This window comes from Falco peregrinus, chromosome W, assembly GCF_023634155.1.
Source record: "Falco peregrinus isolate bFalPer1 chromosome W, bFalPer1.pri, whole genome shotgun sequence".
Classification (NCBI taxonomy): Eukaryota; Metazoa; Chordata; class Aves; order Falconiformes; family Falconidae; genus Falco; species Falco peregrinus.
In genome coordinates this window covers 8,669,002-8,690,719 of record NC_073743.1, presented here as the reverse complement: position 1 = coordinate 8,690,719, position 21,718 = coordinate 8,669,002, and the positions used below count along the sequence as shown (strand labels likewise).

Here is a 21,718-nt window from a genome sequence, read left to right as displayed (position 1 = left end):
CTCATAAGTCCATAGGGCCTAATGGGATTCATCCCTGAGTACTGAAGGACTTGCAGATGCCATAGCAGGACCCCCTCACAATCATCCACCAAAGGTCTTGGGAATCCGAGGAGGTGCCCACTGACTGGAAGCTAGCCAAAGTTATTCCAATTTACAAGAAGGGCATGAGGGAAGACCCAGGAAACCACAGACCTGATAGTCTAACCTCAGTACCTGCATAAATTATGGAGAAGATCATACTGGGTGCTACTGAAAGGCATTTAAAGAACAACACACTCACCAGGCACAGTCAACATGGGGTCACAAAGGGAAAGTCCTGTCTAACTAATTTGATATCCTTATACATTAAGGTCACCAGCTTAGTGGATGATAATACCAAACTGGGAGGTGCTGTAGATTCTCTCAAGTGACAAGAGGCCTTGAAGAGGGATCTGGATAGATTGGAGTATTGGGCAATCATCAATGGCATGAAATTTAACAAGACCAAATGCTGGGTTCTGCACCTGGGACAGAGTGTAGATTGGGAGACTAGTGGCTGGAGAGCAGCCCTGCAGAAAGGGATCTGGGGGTGCTGGTAGACAGGAGGCGCAATATGAGTCAGCAGTTGTTGCAGCACTCTCCAAACTAGCCAGCTGCAACAAGGTCTTTTTACCATCTCATACCAACATACTCTTCATGCCAGTCCCTCTGCTGCCTTCTCCTAGTCTCTCCTCACTCAGGGCACTCTCTCTCCTCCTTGGCTTCTCTCTCTTCATTGGCTGCCCAACTTCTTAACTTAACCAGCCACAGCTGCACCTTATCTACATCAGCCGTCCCACTGCCCCTGAAGCCAGCCCACAGTTGTATATTATCAATGCTAATTAACCCAGTTTCATTCCTCTACAGGCAGTGTGCCCTGGCAGCCAAAAGGGCAAACCGCATTCTGGGATGCATTAAACACAGCATAACCAGCTGGTCAAGAGAGGTGATTATCCCTCTGTATTCAGCACCAGTGTGGCCCCACCTTGAGTGTTGTGTGCAGTTCTGGGCCCCACAATTTAAAAAACATGTTAAGGTCCTTGAATGCATCCAGAGGAGGGCAACAAAGCTGGTGGAAGGGGATGGAAAGCATGTCCTATGAGGAGCGGCTGACGACACTGGGTTTGTCTAGTTTGGGGAAAAGGAGGCTGAGGGGTGATCTCATTGCTCTCTACAGCTTCCTGAGGAGGGGAAGTGGAGAGGGAGGTGCTGATCTCTTCTCCCTGGTATCCAGTGACAGGATGTGTGGGAATGGTTTAAAGCTGTACCAGGGGAGGTTTAGGCTGGTCATTAGGAAGCATTTCTTTGCCAAGAGGGTGGTCAAACACTGGCAAAGGCTTCCTAGAGAGGTAGCTGATCCTCTATGACTGTCCACGTTTAAGAGGCATTTGGACATTGTCCTTCACAACATGCTTTAACTTTTGGTCAGCCCTGAAATGATCAGGCAGTTGGACTAAATGATCATTGTGTGTTCCTTCCAACTTGAACTATTTATTCTGTTTTAATTTTTAGTTTTAAGTTTATAAAGGTCTTTTTTTTAATGGCCTCCTTAAAAGAAGCTTTGTGTCCTGGACAAGAATCATAAAATAATCACAAATCACATAATCACAGAATGCTTGAGGTTAGAAGGGACCTCTGTAGGTTATCTAGTCCATGCCCTCTGCTTCAAGTAGGGTCCACTAGACCGGGTTGCCCACAACTGTGTCCAGTTGGGTTTTTGAATATCCACAAGGATAGAGATTCCACAACCTTTCTGAGCAACCTGTTCTGGTATTTGACCACACCCTCTCAGTAAAAAAGTGTGTTTTATGGTTTCAGTGGAATTTTCTGTGTTTCCATTTGTGCCCATTGCTTCTTGTCCTGTCACTGGGCACCACTGGATCATACTGAGTGTGGGAAATAATTTCAGCTACTCCTTCTGAACTCCATCATCATATCAAAAGGAAGACCAAATAAACAAAAAAAAAACCCCAGAACACCCCTTTATGTCATATATCAGCAATTCTTGTGGCAACACTAGGGAATGGAAGCTCCCTATGAAAATAAGCTGCTTTCATGGATGCTCACTCTCACAGATCCTGAGCTGGTATATATAAGCTGTGGCAACAGTGTTCTTTTAGAATCCGCTCCTCATTGTCTCTAGGAAAGTATTACATTTAGTTTTTTTAAAAAAAGGAGTTTATAAATACTGAATTTACAAGTAAAACATTGGGTTCCATTATGCAAAGAGAAAGCAAGTTCTGCTACTTAGATGAAATATTCCTATGCAATTAACAAACAAGCCAAACAGGGCCATTTAGTATAGACTTTCAAGCCTGTCAAGATGTGCTCACATTTTTTCTCCTAGAAAAATCACAAGATAAAAAAATCCTTACATCCTCAGACTCGAAGACATGGCAAATCATTTTGTATTGCCTTTTTCCATCTTGGGAGGGGTGAGATGCTTCCACATTATCCTGGGAATTTGATCGTGGCATTCGTCTACGAGCCATCAGAACAACTATATTCCCTATATCTGCAATGTAAGAAATGGTCCTTAGAGGATGATCCATCATAGTTTCCTGGAGGATAGGAAAAATGGCATCAGATGCTATTTTAAACAAATTCTTATTGCACTTTTGGTGTTTTATAAAGAGATTAATGACAGTATGACACCTTTATTAAGTAAATGTATTCAAAAAGGACAAAAGTCTCCCGTATGAAAGGAAGTACCGAGGATCCAACAGACTCACTTTCAGAAAAAGCAAACCAAAAAAAGCACATTTTGAAAATGAAAGTTACTGTGGAAAAGAACACAAAGACTTTGGTATCTTGGCCTGAACACGCACAACATGCTGAGGACTAAGGCCTTCAAATTAGTTATCACAACCAAATATTTCAGGCTTGTCTGGGGACAATTGGCACTTGTCATGTTATGGTACTAGACTGCCTAGAATGCTGTATAATGTGAAGAAAGCTTCTTGTCTTTTGGGCTGACTGCAATTAGCATACCTGCCAAATCAGTCAGATAACTATGGTTAATTCCATGTGTGACGTGGTTCTTGAGCATAGATTTCTGACCAGGAAGTCTTAGAGGGAACTATAAGAGACAGCACCCCCTGAAAGTCAAATTTTGGCAGGTAGATGAAGGTTTATTTCAAAGGACTATTATTATAACACTGACAAGGTCTGACTTGGCAAAGGTGCTTCTTTGTCCATACCTGTGTGTCTGCATTCAATACTTTTATTCTCTGTGTAGAAATTAAGAGGTCCACTTCAGTCACGGGTTGAGATTCACCTTCTGGAGCCTGCAAATAAATGGAATAGAGTCAATAACATTAGGTAAAAGCCTTAATAATGATGATATTAGATCACAAACAAGACACAGTCACCAGAACAGCAATTAAAAATAAAGTATTACATTGCAGAAGCTAAAGATAAACAAAAAGATCTGGAAACCCTGTATTAGATAGGAAAGTGGATTAGATGCAATTTGTAAAATTTTAAATCCCATAAAAAACACTCTGACCTCCCTTCCCATACAAGGGCTTAAGAACAGTGGCTGCTCAGAAAAATAGAAAAATGTGGACCACAGGTGCAGTTTAAAATAACTTATAGTGCAGTTCTGGCAAGAGTCTTCACAGTCAGACAACATACTATTAACCTGCTAACTCCCTCCAGAAGTCGTACCCTTGTGAACAAAAAGCAAATGCTTGTAATTTTAAATGCCTTTTAAAAAAATCTGATAACTATTTAAGAACTCCATAATCATATTACTAAAATATGAGTCAGCATATAATTGAGTGTCTATACTTTTTCTGTTATTTGACACAGCTGTGAATCAATCTATATAGAGGAATAAAAAAGCATTTTCTTTTTATTTTACCAGTTTACAGAATAAAACCTATGACACATCAGTGCTATTTCTTTGGTATGCATTTTCGGTACTACCTGTATCCCTTTGATAAATCCAACCTTTACACTATTTCTAACACAAAATGCCTAATGATAAGCAATGACTAATGATAACAAACAAGGCAATTGATTTCTGAGAAATGTTAACAGGTATGGTAGTTCAGAAATAAAACTAAAAAAGCCTTGCTGGATGCAGAAAAGCAAAGCACAAAATAAAAAGGCAAAAAAACCCAACAAAGCAAACAAAAGAACAGACATAACATCAAGCCGATGGTAGTTGTATTGCACCTTCTTCCTGCCTTTGGCTAATTTCTGGGCCATCTGTTTAGCATGTAATAAACAGAGATGGAAAATAGTTAGAGAAGAACTTGCAAAGACTCTTAAGTCAAACAGGAATCTATACACTAATGACAGGGTTCAATTTATTAGTAGTTATGGATTAATCTCTGCTTACATTAATTTCCTCCTTTGCTTTTTGGCTTAAGGAAAAAAAAGAAATTTCACGTTTAACAGTTTTTAATAAATGAAGAGAGATCTGCACCAGAAGAGTATATAAAAGGATTTTTCCCCCCCATTTAAACATTACTCTGAAGAAACAGTTTCCTCCCCCACTCTCCAAAAGCCTTTCCTCATTTACAGCAGTACAAATTGAGAGTGTCTCCTCCAAGGCAAAGTCAGTATAAGATGCAAGAAAAGAAACCCACCCATTATTATTCCAACTTTCTCAGATTTAAAGAATTTAAATACAAATTGCTTAATGGTCTCACACACATGGAATCATAAACCCCAAAGCATGCAATCTTTAATCCCAAATACAAAAATATGTTAAATTTTCCTGTAAAGAAAATAGAAGTTATATATGACTGAGCCCTTCTTCCCCCAACTACACCTCCTCCTATGTGAATACACCCATACATTTGGAGACCAGAATTTTCTGTGATACCTTCATAAAGATATTTCTATACCATTTCATTCTTCCAAGAATGGGGGAGATAATATACTTCATAAACACCTGATATTGTCTTTTATCATGAAGCAGTATTACTGTAACTCTGCAGGAGTGGGCCTGGAAATTAGGACCATGTGTGGCAATCAGTTAGCTGAGGGGAATGTGCTCCAGCTTGTAGGTCACAAACCCTGGGAGGACAAGGAGTGTGAATAGATAACAATTAACAGGATGAGTCATGCTGAGAGAGGAAGGGATGGCCCAAGAAGAGGTAACACCTTGCTGTTAATTGATGACTGTAAACACTTAAAGTGTCCTTTGCAGTTAACCACCAATCAGGGATTGCCTAGTTTGTAATGCTTAGCTTAAAGAACCAATCTGTTTGAAGCGCGCAGCTTCTGAAAACATATATAAACTCGTGATTGTGTACAATAAATTGACATCTTGCTTGCATCAAGCAGTGTCCTGTCTCTCATTGTGGCATAGCTCTAACTGCTTTATACCCAAATATATTTCATCCCAATCCCATGAAAACCTCTTATGTACTATTACTGTGACAACAATTGAAAATAAGTATCATTACCATTCTATTGCTTTGCAGTCGGTTTAAAGATAAACCCAGGGACTCTAAAGACTTGATCTTATGGACCTGTTTGTTGAAGAAATGCAAGAATCACCCTGCTGGAAGATATCCTTTTTACTTCCAAGATGAACATCTCTTCTTAGATAATTAACAGGTGTTCTGCGAGGGGGCAAGGGCCTATTATGCTCAAAATCTTGTTTACAGTAAAAAAGGAAGCACACTTTTTTTAAAAAATATATATATTCAAAAATTTATTGTTCATATAATTTAAGTCTTAACAGTCTAACCATTATTAGTCCAGATCTAATTGTTACAGAAAAAGAAAGAATAATAGTAAAGTTTAAGGAATGGGTGTATAACAATTTAGTTTCTAGCCCTGTTCCTGATGGTGTGTTCATCCTTCCACTGCTCCTCTTGTGCCTAAAGTTAGTGGTTTCAGTCTGGGGGTGGTGGTGGGAGTGCTACAGCAAGTTGTCAGCATCTGGAGTCCTTCACCAGGAAGAACATGGTGTTCATGTTGGTGGCTGCTTCTTGACTACAGGATCCATTCAGGGTAATTTGTATATGTTTGCTAACATGCTTTTACAATCTTTGATCTTTCTTCATTGGTCTACAGCTCCCGGTTACATCCAAATGTACTATATATGGTGGCTTTTTACAGATGCTAGGTACTATTTCAATATTATCTGTTATCCCTAAAATCAGTTTTGTTGAGCTCCAGGTCTGCATTTCTTTAACTGACCACTGGTGAGTTTATAGCCATGGGCCTGTGCATGACTCATCTCTTATCATCTCATGCCTGTACTCCTCTACACTGCATCCTGTCTCCAGTTCTCAAGGCCCCAGCTATCATACCAGGCCTGTATTTCTCTACACTACATTATTATGTTAGAATCATAAAACCATGGTGGCACCATGCAAAGATAAACAAAAGAAATTTATATTATTCATAGACACCTCATCAATTATAAAAATTGCTGTTACAGCTAAACCAAGTTAAAACAAAGCTATGGGCAGATCAAGAAAAGTTCAGACAGAGCAATCCTGACAAACTTCAGTCCTGAGGCCTTGCAAACTCAACACAAAGCTACCCATAGAAATACAGTATTACAGGAATACAGGGTAACACTTTAGAGGTAAAGATTTATGACTAATTAGTATTAGGAATTGGAGAAAGCAAGCCTGAATCATGGACACACTCAGCATTTCATGTTTATGCTCACAACTTAAGTCTACCAGATTTAAACTAGTGTGAAAGCGGCCAGTGAAACATTAGATTCTGTTACTTATTTACAAACAAAACCAAACATTTTCACATTTCTAATAATCTTTTTTAGACAGAGAAATATGCTGTAGTTTGCTATTACCAGGCTATTGCAAAAGCAATCGGAACTGGCTCATACTGAAGGCTCTCTATTAAATTAATTGACACTGACATTAAGAAATAGCACACATATCCTGAACAACAGCTTCTGCACACACTGGTGTTGTGGTTTAACCCCTGCTGTCAACCAAGCACCACACAACCATTTCCTCACTCCCCCCTCACCTAGACGGATGGGGAGGAGAATTGGAAACGAATGTAAAACTTGAGGGTTGAGATAAGAACAATTTAATAGGTAAAGCAAAAGCCATACGCATGCAAGCAAAACAAAACAAGGAATTAATTCACTACTTTCCATTGGGCAGGCAGGTGTTCAGCCGTCTCCAGGAAAGCAGGGCTCCATCACGCATAACGGTTACTTGGGAAGACAAACGCCATAATGCTGGATGTCCCCCCCTTCCTTCTTCTTCCCCCGGTTTATATACTCAGCATGACATCATATGTTATTGAATACCTCTTTGGCTAGTTCAGGTCACCTGTCCTGGCTGTGTCCCCTCCACGTTTCCTGTGCCCCTCCAGCCCTCTTGCTGGCAGGGCCTGAGAAACTGAAAAGTCCTTGACTTAGTATAAATATCACCCAGCAACAACTAAAAACATCAGTGTCCTATCAACGTTGTTCTCACATCAGAGCCAAAACACAGCACTGTACTAGCTACAGATACTACAAAGGAAACTTACTCTATCCCAGCTGAAACCAGGACAACTGGTAGGATTTATTTTTAGGTTTTTTAACTACCCAGATAAACAATTGTAAATGTTCCCCAAAATCAGATTCTTTTCCAGACAAAACTAGAAACTATACACAATGATGGATCTCACACATGAAAAAAAACACCAAACACATGTCAAAAACAGAAAGGAAAGAAATCTTGAGTCAGAACTCCACAGTGCAAACACTATGTCAAAGGTGACGCAAAATACCCTATTATGCACTTCATTCAGAACTCTGCTTTCAAATTCAATGGGAACAGCATCAGACTGCAGATTTACTTCAGCTTCTCAGTAAATGATTTTCTAATATTTCATAAAACTAATCACAGAATGGTCAAAGTTCGTAGGGATCTCTGGAGATCATCTAGTCCAACCTCCTGCTAAAGCAAGTTCACCTAGAGCAGGTCGCACAGGATCGCGTCCAGGTGGGGTTTGAATGTGTCCAGAGAAAGAGACTCCACAACCTCTCTGGGCAGCCTGTTCCAGTGCTCTGTCACCCTCAAAGTAAAGAAATGCTTCCTCATATTCAGATGGAACTTTCTGTATTTCAGTTTGTACCCGTTGCCCTGTCCTGTCACTAGGCACTACTGAAAAGAGCCTGGCTCCATCCTCTTGACACCCACCCTTAAGATATTTGTATGCATTGATAAGATCCCCTCTCAGTCTTTTCTTCTCCAGACTAAACAGACCCAGCTCTGTCAGCCTGTCCTCATAAGGGAGATGTTCCAGTCCCCTAATCATCTTCATAGCCCTCTGCTAGACCCTCTGCAGCAGTTCCCTGTCTCTCTTGAACTGGGGAGCCCAGAACTGGACACAGCACTCCAAATGTGGCCTCACCAAGGCAGGGTAGAGGGGGAGGATAACCTCCCTCCACCTGCTGGCCATGCTCCTCCTAATGCACCCCAGGATACCATTGGCTTTCTCTGCCACAGGGGCAGACTGCTGGCTCATGGGCAACTAGTTGTCCACCAGGACTCCCAGGTCCTTCTCCACAGATCTGCCCTCCAGAAGGTCAGCCCCTAGCCTGTACTGGTGCACGGGGATGTTCCTCCCTAGGTGCAGGACTCTACACTTGCCTTTGTTGAACTTCGTTAGGTTCCTCTCTGCCCAACTCTCTGGCCTGTCTAGGTCTCGCTGAATGGCAGCGCAGCCTTCTGGTGTATCAGCCACTCCTCCCAGTTTTGTATCATCTGCAAACTTGCTGAGGGCACACTCTGTCCCTTCATCCAGGTCAGTAATGAATAAGTTGAACAGGACTGGACCCAGTATTTACCCCTGGGGAACACCGCTAGCTACAGGCCTCCAGCTAGACTCTGTGCCGCTGATCACAACCCTCTGAACTCTGCCATTCAGCCAGTCCTCAGTCCACCTCACTGTCTGCTCATCTAACCCACACTTCCTGAGCTTACCTATGAGGATGTTATGGGAGATGGTGTCAAAAGCCTCACTGAAGCCAAGGTAGACAACATCCACAAGTTGAACTTTTTTCCACAGTAAATCCATTAGGTTAAAATAAGTTTACATCATTGTGGAATGTTCAGACAATGTTTGCAGCTACAAGACAAAAGAACTGTTCTTTTTCTTTGTTTCATGTATTCTATTAAAGTAAGAACAAAGGGAACAAACACCCTGTATGAAATTTATGGAAGAGAATAGGGTAAGCACTAAGACAGTGGGAAATGATACTGACAACTGACCTAATTTTAAACTAATCCAATCTGACATTTGCATTTTCAGAAAGTACTGTACAACATATAACAGTTTGATAAGCTAACAGACCAAGTACAGACACTGAAAACAGATCTGCTAAGCTTCCACCAAATACTTGGCACCATATTTGCAGGAGGTGAAAGTTACCAAGAGTGGCTTTTGTCCAAAACAAATTCATTTACATCAGTTTTTAGATTAACTAAGCCGCTTATTATTGGTGAAGTATTCAAATATGTCTTTTGGTTTTAGAAAACAAGCACAACCTCAGTCTCTTACCACTCTAAATAGGGATGTTTGCACAACTGTCAGAGCAATGATTTGAAATAAGCTTACAAGAATGATATAGCCATAAGATGGTGGAAACCAAATGTTCTAAAGGTTCTGACCTAGTTTTAAATTATGAGCAAACCTGAGTTAATTCAGAAGCTACTTCATCTAGAGCAGGTACTCCCAAACTGCAACCTGCAGACTCTTACCTTTTGTATACAGCCCATGAAAAATGTTTTTATTATTTCTGATCACATTACAGACTGTTTAAAAACAAAGCTCCATTGTGCTATCCCATGCATTAAGTGAAATTTCACAAGTAAAATCTGAAGAAACATAATCCATAAATGTGGCCTCAGAATCTGTCACTTATTTAAAAGTGATATTTTAGAGCATTACTTACAAACTGCAGTGCATGGAGGAGGTTAGATAACAGATAAAGCTGGTTTTATGACATCACAATATTTCTAAACTAAAGGCTTGAAAAGTATTCTGTTGGTTCAAAGGCTGATGAGGTCCCGTTTGCTCCAAAATGGCAGCAATTTAGGATTTTGCAGAGGCACTTTACAAAGGTATACAAACCTCCCTAGCGTTCGTTATGCTCAGCTGTATGGCATGGCAGTTTTAAGTAAATGCAAAAATATGCCATAGGATTTTTCATGTCAGTGTAGAAGTCACTCCTAAAAAGCATTCACCAGTGTTGCAGGAAACAAATTATCCTTGGGGGACTGAAGGATGAAAAACATTCCAAAGGGACTTAAGGAATTCAGAGTGGATGGTCTACTTGACCTAAACCATGATCTCCAGTATGCAACCCTATAACCCTATTTCTTTTCCAAGTGCCCTCCTGTATTTTGGCAGGTATATATTTAAATGATATAGCTAAAAGCACAATTACTGTTTGAATACTTTAAAAAATTGTACACAAGAAACATTCCACAAAGCAGCTAGGCAACAGGAATATTGGTGCTGGAGAAATGAACTGATAATTTCATGAAATTCAACAAAGACAAAAGCAAATCCTGCACCTGGGGAGGAATAACCCCATTCAACAGGACAGGTTGGAGCCAACTGGCTAGAAAGCAACTTTGCAGAAAAGAACCGGGGAGTCCTGGCAGACAAGTGGATGATGAGGCTGAGGGTGCACAACAAGTTGGGAGGGGACACAGTTGAGAGCTGACCCCATCTGATCAAAGGGATATTCCACACCATATGACATCATGCGCAGCATATAAAGCGGGGGAATAAGGAGGAAGGGAGGGATGGTGTTTGTCTTCCCAAGTAACCGTTACACGTGATGGAGCCCTGCTTTCCTGGAGATGGCTGAACACCTGCCTGCCAATGGGAAGTAGTGAATGAATTCCTTGTTTTGCTTTGCTTGTGCACGCAGCTTTTGCTTTACTTATTAAACTATCTTTATCTCAACCCACAACTTTTCTCACTTTTACCTTTCTGATTCTCTCTGCCTTACTGGAGAGTCTAAGGCCCAGGGCTTTATAAGTAAGTTTCATGAATTTCACCTAGAAGCAATAAAGAAGTAACTGTCAAACAAATGTGTAGTGGCACTATATGCCCCACAGTTCATTCCAATAAAGAAGTCATCTTCTGAAATTCACTCATGGATTCAGAAAGCTCCTATGTACATCCTAGGGTTTTACCAAGACAGAAATGCAATTACATGGACCTCAATTCCAAAATAAATTTGCTACAGCCGTGCGCATGGCTACTCATTTATTAGGATGCACACAGTAGAAATTTAATTTGTGAAATGAGTATGGTGGGTTGACCTTGGCCAGCAACCAGGTGCCCACCAGACTTCTCTCTCACTCCTCCTCCTCAGCGGGACAGGGGGGAGAATAGAAGATGAAAAACTTGTGAGTCGAGATAAAGGCAGTTTAATGAAGAAAAGCAAAGGCCATGTTAGTAACTACTATGAGGTAAGGCACTCCTAGATATGTGATGGTTACACTAGTTTTCTGAAAACCTGTTTTCACACAATGAACCACCAAGGCATTGCCAAGATTACACATTCAGAGATGAATTTTTGTAAATACTGTGAAAACAGCTGCTGCTGTTGTATAATCAAGGGACCTAGTAAAACTGGCTAGCAGGCAGAGCTCTGCCTCTTTGAGCTATTGCCTGCTAGGGCCTTTGAATTCTAAGGTTTTGTCTCTTGTACTGGGCCTGTCCTGAAAACTAGCTTAAAGATCTTGAAGAGACCCTCCCCACTGGGAATACCAGGTCTGATCCCCAAGCCCCTGCAGGTGTGTCTGCAGAGGATGCTGTTAAAGCTCTGAGGTGTTGCATGGAACAGATGCAACAGCTCAAGTCACAGTATTCACATGAACTGAGATGGTTACCAGGTGAGATACGGGAGTGTGGTGGTTCGATCTTGGCTGGATGCTCGGTGCCCACCAAAGCTCCTCTATCACTCCCCTCCTCAACCAGACAGGGGAGAGAAAATATAACAAAAAGCTCATGGTTCTAGATAAAAACAGGGAGATCACTCAGCAATTACCATCATGGGCAAAACAGACTTGACTTGAGCAAATTAGTTTAATTTATTACCATTCAAATCAGAGTTGGATAATGAGAAATAAAACCAAAACTTAAAAACATCTTCCCCCCACCCCTCCCTTCTTCCCAGGCTTAACTGCACTCAAATTCAATGCCTCCTCCCCCTGAGCCGCACAGGGGGACAGGGAATAGGGGTTATGGTCAGTTCATCACAAGTTGTCTCTGCTGCTCTGATATGGAGAAACAGTGTGAAATAGGGACAATGGACATTGATCGTGATTCTATATGTCTGCTCAAGGAATGTGGGTATGGTGACTGATCATGGGTGTGGTGTCTGGTCACATAGTCACACAGCTTTGAGGAGACACCTACCCTTCTTCCTCTAACAAAGGGGCTATTTATAAAAAGGATGAGAAAAGGATGAGAGACATTCCAATGTTATCTAGAGGAAGGGAGTGCTAAGTCTTCTTGCTGGAGAAGATCAGATGGCCACAAGGACATGAATCACCTACAAACCTGCAAGACCACCACATTCCAGGCAAAGAACAGATAAGCTAATTAACATAGGAAGCGAGAGTAAGCGGGTTTAGGTAACGAATATGTATAGGCGTTAATTGAATATTCATTTGTTTTATTGTATAAATGTGAGATGGTTCATCACTTTGGGCATGCACGCTTGTGGAGGAGTCATCCCCCGTGCATCTGCGCGCAATAAACATACCTACTTTATAACTTTTGAGTTATAGAGTCTAATTCCGTACGTCAGATCTTCATCTTTACACTCTTCCTCTGCTCTAGCATGAGGTCCTTCCCATGAGACAGTTCTCTGCTAACTTCTCCAACATGAGTCCTTCCTGCGGTGAATGAAGAGACGGGGCACAGCTTGATGCAAGCAAGATGTCGATTTATTGTACACAAACACGAGTTTCTATATGTTTTCAGAAGCTGCGCGCTTTAAACAGATTGGTTCTTTAAGCTAAGCATTACATACTAGGCAATCCCTGATTGGTTAACTAGAAACAAAGGACACTTTAAGTAAGTTTTTACAGTCATCAATTAACAGCAAGGCGTTACTTCTCCTTGGCCCCTCTGTTCCTCATTCCCTTATCTTCTCTCAGCATGACTCATCCTGTTGATTGTTATCTATTCACATTACAGGGTTTGTGGCCTACAAGCTCGAGCACATTCCTTTCAGCTAACTGATTGTTACTTATGGTCCTGATTTCCAGGCCCCCTCCTGCATCTCCCCCTTCTTGTCTTTGAGCAATCCAAATCTCATTTGTTTTAAACATGGGTTCTCCTTGTAAGCACTGAAACAAACAAGGAACACATAATACTAAACCCAACAATACTGTCAATACCATCAATGCTCCTTTGATTATATTTTGTAACCAGCCCCCTAACCCAAGGCTTGAAAGGCTTGAAAGCCAGTCCGTTAACACATTCTCAATCTTTATGGCCTGTATATTTTTTCTTAAGTCAGCAAGCTGCTTATGAATAGAGTTTGAGTGATCAGTCAAATTCATAAAACACTTTCCTTAGTGCTGTTCACTATAGGCTATTCTCTACTGTTCATGCTGTTTCCTTATCTTCTAGAGATGAGATCACATTCCTCCTTCGTTTCTGTATCATCCTAGTTTCTTCTCATACTCCCTCAAAGTTATTTACCTCTTTGCTGCAGGATCGCAGCAGCACATCGTCAAAGCAAGGCCAAAGCTGCACATTATCAATGTCAAAACAACCCACTGTCTCTGTTCCGTACAATTTTACAATTTCCCCTTCTTGTTTTTGAACAGCTAGTACCAGGTTTGTCATGTTCTGCAGGGCCCTTGCAAACATGACAGCAACCAAGGCAATAGCAAACAAACAATACTGCCAATTGAGTGAATGGATGCCAAAAAAAGGCTGAAATTTTCTCAGATTTTGATAACATGTTGCTGCAATGGGGCGCCTAAAATCCACGCAGCACATACCATCCAAATCCTCACAGCCATGTCCTTGAACCAACAACAAAAAGCAGTGGCAATTTTGACTCACATTCTTAACTGCCTACCAAACAAGGTGATTTAATTCTTTAATGCTTTCCCTTCTGTTACACCGGATACGAGAAGAACCGCTGCAATACATTCCCATCATAGCCTCCTACTACATTAGCATCTGCAGAAAGACAATTATCGACATTCAAAGTGCAAACAATATTGACTTCTTTTGGATTAACATTATACAGAGGTAATCAATTATCCCAAATATCAAGGCTTTCAGTAAGATTCTTAATTCCCCACATGCATTCACATTTTTGCAACAATGTCTGCAAGACAGTTTCAAGGAAGGGCACACCAAACAAGAACTGGTTCAGTCAAAAAGTTCAAAACATAGCATGCTTTCTCTGAACGTGCCTCTGGGGTCATTCCCTTCATTCCCTCTTTTTTTTTATTTTTTTAAAATATATATATGCAGCAGAGACACTTTACCGTAACAGAGAAGCCCATATTTGCATCTCTGAGCCTGGACACGAACCGCAGCTGTATGCACCACCAGGCTCAGGGCAGAAATCATTCATGCAGTTACATAGCTATGACATACGGAATTAAACTCTATAACTCGAAAGTTATAAAGTAGGTATGTTTATTGCGCGCAGATGCACGGGGGATCGCTCCTCCACAAGCGTGCATACCCGAAGTGATGAACCATCTCACATTTATACAATAAAACAAATGAATATTCAGTTGACGCCTATACATATTCGTTACCTAAACCCGCTTACTCTCGCTTCCTATGTTAATTAGCTTATCTGTTCTTTGCCTGGAATGTGGTGGTCTTGCAGGTTTGTAGGTGATTCATGTCCTTGTGGCCATCTGATCTTCTCCAGCAAGAAGACTTAGCACTCCCTTCCTCTAGATAACATTGGAATGTCTCTCATCCTTTTCTCATCCTTTTTATAAATAGCCCCTTTGATAGAGGAAGAAGGGTAGGTGTCTCCTCAAAGCTGTGTGACTATGTGACCATACACCACACCCATGACCAGTCACCATGCCCACATTCCTTGAGCAGACATATAGAATCACGATCAATGTCCATTGTCCCTATTTCACACTATTTCTCCATATCAATCCCCCCTTTTCTATCAAACTAAGTAAATTCTTTTACTTAAGCAGTCTTCCCAAATGATATAAAGCATCATACATAAGCGTTACCCTTTTAAACATTCTTCAAACCCACAAATAGAACATAATGGTTAGTATTAAGGAAATTCCTAAACTGGTCAATAAGATCACAATGGGGTGTACCATAGCGTTAAGAATTCCTGTTGCAGAAGGTGACCAGCCAAAGAGAGTATCCCACCAATTATGGTTTCCGTCGGGAAATCATTTACATATTCATTACAATTCCGGGAATTCATTTACATATTTCGCTCCTGTGCAATGTCCTTGTGGAGAGGTCGTCTGGGGGTCTTCAGGATGAAGATCAGGGGTCTTCCTCCAGTGAACCTTTTTTGCCTTCTTGTTTCTGCGCAGACTCTGTTCCTCGATAGACTAATGAGCATGACTCAAATTCCTTGTTTAGGTAGCGTTATATACACAACAGAAACTTAGGACCAGATGGCCCTTATAAAGATAACGGATCCAAGGACCTTGTGTCTAGTACATCCGTGGTGCTGACACTAAGGGTCTTGGTGTATTCATCATGTTGACAATAAGGGTCCTTGAACACCTCCCAACTTTGGATAATTATATATAAGCACATCATTTTCTAAAAAAGTAGTATACCATTCATCACTCATTGTACGTAGCTCATTATTCAATCCCCTGTTCTAAAAACTATCATTATGCTCTCTGATCATTATGCTTTCTGATCATTCTTCGACAGCACCAAACAGAACATTGAAGTAATAAGGAGTATGTAATTGCCAATCTATTCCCAATACTGTACTCACTTGTTGTACTATTTTGGCACAAAAGTGTGAGTCTCTATTGGAAGAGATTGTTGCCGGAAGCCCAAAGCGGGGGATAATTTCATTTAACAATCCCTTCGTTACCTCTCTTGCTTTATTTGTTTGACAAGGAAAGGTTTTTGGCCAACGTGAAAACATATCAGACATAACTAATAAATATTGGTACCCCCCTTTTTCTTGGGAGTTCGGAAAATCAGCTTGCCACTGTTGTCCTGGATAATTTCCTCTACTAATGTTCGCTAGTTTTATTTTATTTGCTGTATTGGAATTATTGCATAAACACATTTCACATTGCTGAGTCACCTGTTTTATTACAGCATACAAGTTTCACCCTATCAATTTCTGATTTAGACTTTTATATAAAGTATCAGCTCCCCAATGCGTCTTATTATGTTCTGTTAGGGCTGTGGTCCATATTAAATTGGATGGTACCACTATACGACCATCCCTTAAATAAGTCCACTTATTTATTTTTATTTTATCATTCATGTCCTGAATTACCTTTAAGTTTTCTTTAGAATAGTTTGGCTCCTGATCTGTACTTACAGTTTGGATTTTATCGTCTGGTGTTAAGGATAATTCCTCCTTTCCTACCTCCTCTGTTACTCGTCTGGCCTCATGGTCGGCCAGGCAGTTTCCAATTTCCAAATCAGTGCCTCAATGGGCCATCTTATGTTCTTTCTTTTATGTTCTTTCTTCCTGGATGACCCTCTTATAACAGAGGGGGCCATTCCTCACATCAAGGTCTGGCATGGCATATGTCCCCACCACTCAACGCCTACTGGGTTGCATCCAACAGCGGAGCTCAAGATTCTTCTTGATGGCAAACACAGAGGCCAACCCAGTCTTGCCCTTGACTATGGTAGGAGGCACCTGACCAACCTTATTCCTTGTACTTCGTTGTCAATGCAGAGTTTCATCTGCACATCCCATAACAAGTCACTGTCATGGCAAAACACACAGTTTTACATTAGTAGAACTACTAGAGAGTGTATTTTATTTTAGTTTTTCTGCCAATATCCCCCACAGCCTTGCTGACCAAGGGATATTGTTTTATCTGAACTGGGCAAGCCTCCCCCTTATCATTTTTACTGTAACAGGGAAAGCATTTTTCACCTTTCCTGGAATTTATTTTCAGATGCACCTGGTTAAAAAATTCTTTTACTTCAGGGAGGTCCTCTTTTCCTCTTTTCTGTTGAACTAAAGATAAGCTCAATATTTCAATTACTTGATCATTTTTAACTTTTAGTTTCATTTCTCCTTCTTTAAACGTCTAGATGTTCTAATAAATCTCATCCCAACAAAGATTTTGGTGAATTTGGCATTCTTATTTGTTTTCTTAGTTTGTACTTTAAAGGTTTCAGGATGTTTTCCTGGTGGCCAGCAGCTACCACAACTGTAACAATTTTTATTTTTTTTTACTGAAGTTTAACAAATAAGTTGGTTTTGTATTCACTAAAATTCCACCTCATTTTTCCTAGTCCCTAGTTCACCAGAACCCCTTGATGGTTCTTTAGCTTAGGGCAATCTTGCTTCCAGTGTCCGCTTTCCCTACAATATGCACAGTGATCCGATCCCATAGGAGAGGGATTCACTCTTTCACTTCTGCCTGACATTCCTCCTGTCTCTGCCTCATCTCCTCTACCAATTTAGCACGACCCAGCTCTTCTTCTCTTACCTTCTGTACACGTTCCCTGTTCCTTCTATCAACTTTTCTATATCACGCTTACCTAGTAACTCGAACCTTTATCTAGTCCTATTAGATCATCCTGACAAATCTTTCATAACCAACTTTCAAGCATCTAAATTTCCCATCAAAGTTTCACCTTTATTCTCGTCAGACCCGTTGCCTACTAAAGGGGCCGTTACCGGTCCTGTTGTACTGCAAATGCTGCAGCAATTGGGGTGACATTGTCAGGTCCTTCTGCTCAATTGTCAGCAATAGCAACCCCCTCCTCCTCACCATCAGAAGGGTTCGGGGCAGGAGATGCTCTTCCTGCTCTGCAGGTTACACAAGCCTGCCTCTGCAACAGCACTTCTGTTTTAACTCTTTCTTACCCTGAATGCAAATCTGCTACTTGTTGCTTTAAGTCTGTGTTCTTACATATCATGCCTTCGCAGGCAAATAGCAAACACCCTGCCATGCATCCCAGCATGATTCAGTCGCACCTTCGAGGGGGTACGGGGGTTTGTACAAACTCACCCCAATACTTTAACACTTTCACAAGGTCTTTGATTCTCCACCCCTCCCACCCCCACCCCCACCCCCGCCTCAGGTTTTACATACATTAGTACAAGTTTTTATCTTACAACGTGTTTCATTCTGGTTGCTCCACAGAAGGAACCACAACCTGAGCTTTTTAACACAAACATTTCAACAAGAACATCTTTCTAGTTTAGGTCTCAGGTTTTTTTTCCTGTCCTTTTCTAGAGCCATAATCAAAGATCAGGTGATGTTAATCCCGCACTCTTTCTAGTGCTAGTACCATAGGATCCCGAGGGGGTACTAATCCACAGTACTTTTGCCACTCAGGTTTGTCCTGGAGGACAAAGAACATGTCTGCATACGATACTTCGTCCCATTTTCCTTCTCTTCTCAGAAACAACATTAATTGCAGGAGAGTGTTATAATCTAACATTCCTCCCTCCTGAGGCCATTTCGCATCACTCCAATTTATACAAAGGCCACCACTGATTACAATATTTAATCAATTTCCTTCTATTTTCGGTACCACCCTGTCCTACGATATCCCTCCAATGTTTCAATATACAACCTAAGGGCGGTTTTTCACAGGGCTTACTCCTTCCATTTCCTATTTCGCAATTTTAATTACTTTGTTTTTCTCTGACCGCCTTAGCCACCCAAGGTCGGAAACGCGGATAGAGCTCCTTACTCGTTTTGCACTCAAACGCGCGTCTCAAGCACTCTTTCACTCACACTCAGTCAAAATAATTAAGCTATACACGGAAAATCAAAATGCGCATCTCAACCACACCATTCACACTCTCCGGGCAGCCCTCAGTCACACAAGCAGTATGTTATACGGTACCGTGCACTTATGTACAACTTTTAGGAACACTGACAGTTCACAAAGTATGCATTTCAATGAGCAATTGCCAAAAAACAAACAACAAAAAAAACCCCAAATTTTTCCTGGTCTTAAGCAGAGTGTTAAGTTTTCCGCTATTTGCCTAGAATTACCAGAATATTATTATTTTTCAGCATACATTTCATAACTCCAAGTTTTGAACATGTAACAAGACAACACATAGAACAAACAAGACACAGAGAGCTATTTCAGTTGTTACATTCTAGGAATTCCCCAATTCTTAAGACAACCTAAAGGAAGTTTTAGCTTCCCAGATCTTTATGAAGTATTTAAGATTTTGTTACTCCCATGTTTTCCTTTTATTTATTTTTTTTTTCCGGCGCAAAAGTTTCCCTCTTACTTTTGCTATGAGGTCCCTCTTAACTTGTTACTGTGAGATTCCGCCTTATTACGTCCCGCCCCGCGCTTTCCATCACGAGGCCTCCGGGCTTTTAGGAATGGCAGTAACCTCGGGTTTGCTCGATCTGCCCTCAAGATCGCTAGCGGCCACCCCTTGGTCAGCAAACCCCCTCCCAAGGTACCTTTCCTCCTGGGGACTACGCTGCGCGCTGGACGTCTCCGTGCGTCTCACCAGCCGCCCCGTTTCTAAACATACCGTTTTATCTGTGGATCCAGGGGTTTCTCTTCTGCTCCCGGGTGAACAGCTGAGAAGAGGAGGCTCCTCCGAGGAAAACTCCCGGGGCGCGCCTAGGAGCGTCCGCTCCGCAGCTGGTCCCTCAGCCGAGCAGAAATCCTCCTGCCTGGCTCGCCAAACTGACGTACGGAATTAGACTCTATAACTCGAAAGTTATAAAGTAGGTATGTTTATTGTGCGCAGATGCACGGGGGATCGCTCCTCCACAAGCGTGCATGCCCAAAGTGATGAACCATCTCACATTTATACAATAAAACAAATGAATATTCAATTAACGCCTATACATATCCGTTACCTAAACCCGCTTACTCTCACTTCGTATGTTAATTAGCTTATCAGTCCTTTGTCTGGAATGTGGTGGTCTTGCAGGTTTGTAGGTGATTCATGTCCTTGTGACCATCTGATCTTCTCCAGCAAGGAGACTTAGCACTCCCTCCCTCTAGATAACATTGGAATGTCTCTCATCCTTTTCTCATCCTTTTTATAAATAGCCCCTTTGTTAGAGGACGAAGGGTAGGTGTCTCCTCAAAGCTGTGTGACTATGTGACCAGACACCACACCCATGACCAGTCACCATACCCACATTCCTTGAGCAGACCTATGCAATCACAATCGATGTCCATTGTCCCTATTTCACACTATTTCTCCATATCAGCTATATATCACTACAAGCATGCAGACACCTATTAAACACTAGATAGCCATGTTCATCTTTCCTATTCTCCTTCACAATACCTAGCTGTTCTCTCATCTCTTGTTAGGTCAAATATTCTCCATCTTTCTCTCCTATATCTCTCTTCAGACATTCTCTGTCCTCCTCTTTTTTGCTTGTTAATTGCGAAGAGGCAAAGGTTGTGTGTAGGTGCGTGACCATGACCTGATTTATGTTACAATCAACTAAACACTGAATCCAGGAAAAAAGGCATGGGAGACATAAGGCAAACATCAATAAGGTGGTTAAAGTAATTATAATAAATCCTGTAATAATTTTGATCCACAGCCCAAAGTTTCCCAGCCATGAGAACAGACCAAAGGCATCCCACCCCTGGTACTGTTGCAGATCTTTGTTTTAAGGCTTGTAAGTTTTGTATGCTTTTGTGAATTAATTCAGAGTGGTCACTCAGATTCACATAAGGCATCCTATCAAAGTCTTCCCACTTGTGTCCCTGTGCTAATAATAAAAATCAATAGCAACTCGGTTCTGTAGCAACATATGATGGACAGAATCATCATCTGTTAATAAGCCAGAAAAAAATAATAATTTTTGTAGTTTTACTTTGTTTAGCAAGCTAGCAGCCTAATTCACTAAGCAAATTAAGAGCGCGTACTATTCTTACAGAAGAGATTAGAGAAGCAAAAAAATGTGTTACGGTGCATTCCAGAACTCAGCCTGAGAGTTACAGTCTGCTGTGAGTTCTGCGTTACAATTATTTGACAGGTGTAGGGGTTGCAATTGTGAAAGTTGCCCGTTTACAATTTTCATTGGCATTATCATAGCTAATTGTTTTAAAAGCAACCCTTGAGCTTCCTCATGCTCCACTTGTTATTGCAAAATATTCTGAAGCCAATCAATAAAGTTAGTATTAAAGTTAGTGACTCTCTAGGACCCTGCAAGACTGTGGCAAGACTCCCGCATCTGGACTGTCTTAATAGCCATATCCTTCATTTGCAAAGAGTTGTTCCTGGGATACCTTGCCTGAGTCACAGAATCGGCACAGTTAATTTTCTCCAGCCAACTGCTCATAGTTAACAGCAATTCCCCGATTAAGGTTTTCAATCAAAGCTGTTATTGATTTGTTAATAAGTTAAGACTGAGTGACTTTATTTGATTAATTAATTGATTTTATAAAATCATTTTATAAAATTAAAATATAGAAGATAAGAAATATTTTATAATGAAACTTATAGTTGCACAGTAAAAGCTGCTATGAGATCTTCTGTACATCCTGTACCAAGGCTAGAAGAAGGGGCTAGAACCATTGTTAAAACTTA

General features: G+C 41.1%; 1 protein-coding gene across 1 annotated transcript in view; it reads right to left on the bottom strand.

Moving 5' to 3' along the window:
- The window catches only part of LOC129783214 (amyloid-beta A4 precursor protein-binding family A member 1-like), a 78,298-nt gene that overhangs the window by 19,489 nt on the left and 37,091 nt on the right, over positions 1-21,718 (bottom strand). The window contains 2 exon segments of the mRNA XM_055793092.1: positions 2,394-2,579; positions 3,219-3,305. Coding sequence (XP_055649067.1) covers positions 2,394-2,579; positions 3,219-3,305 — 273 coding nt within the window.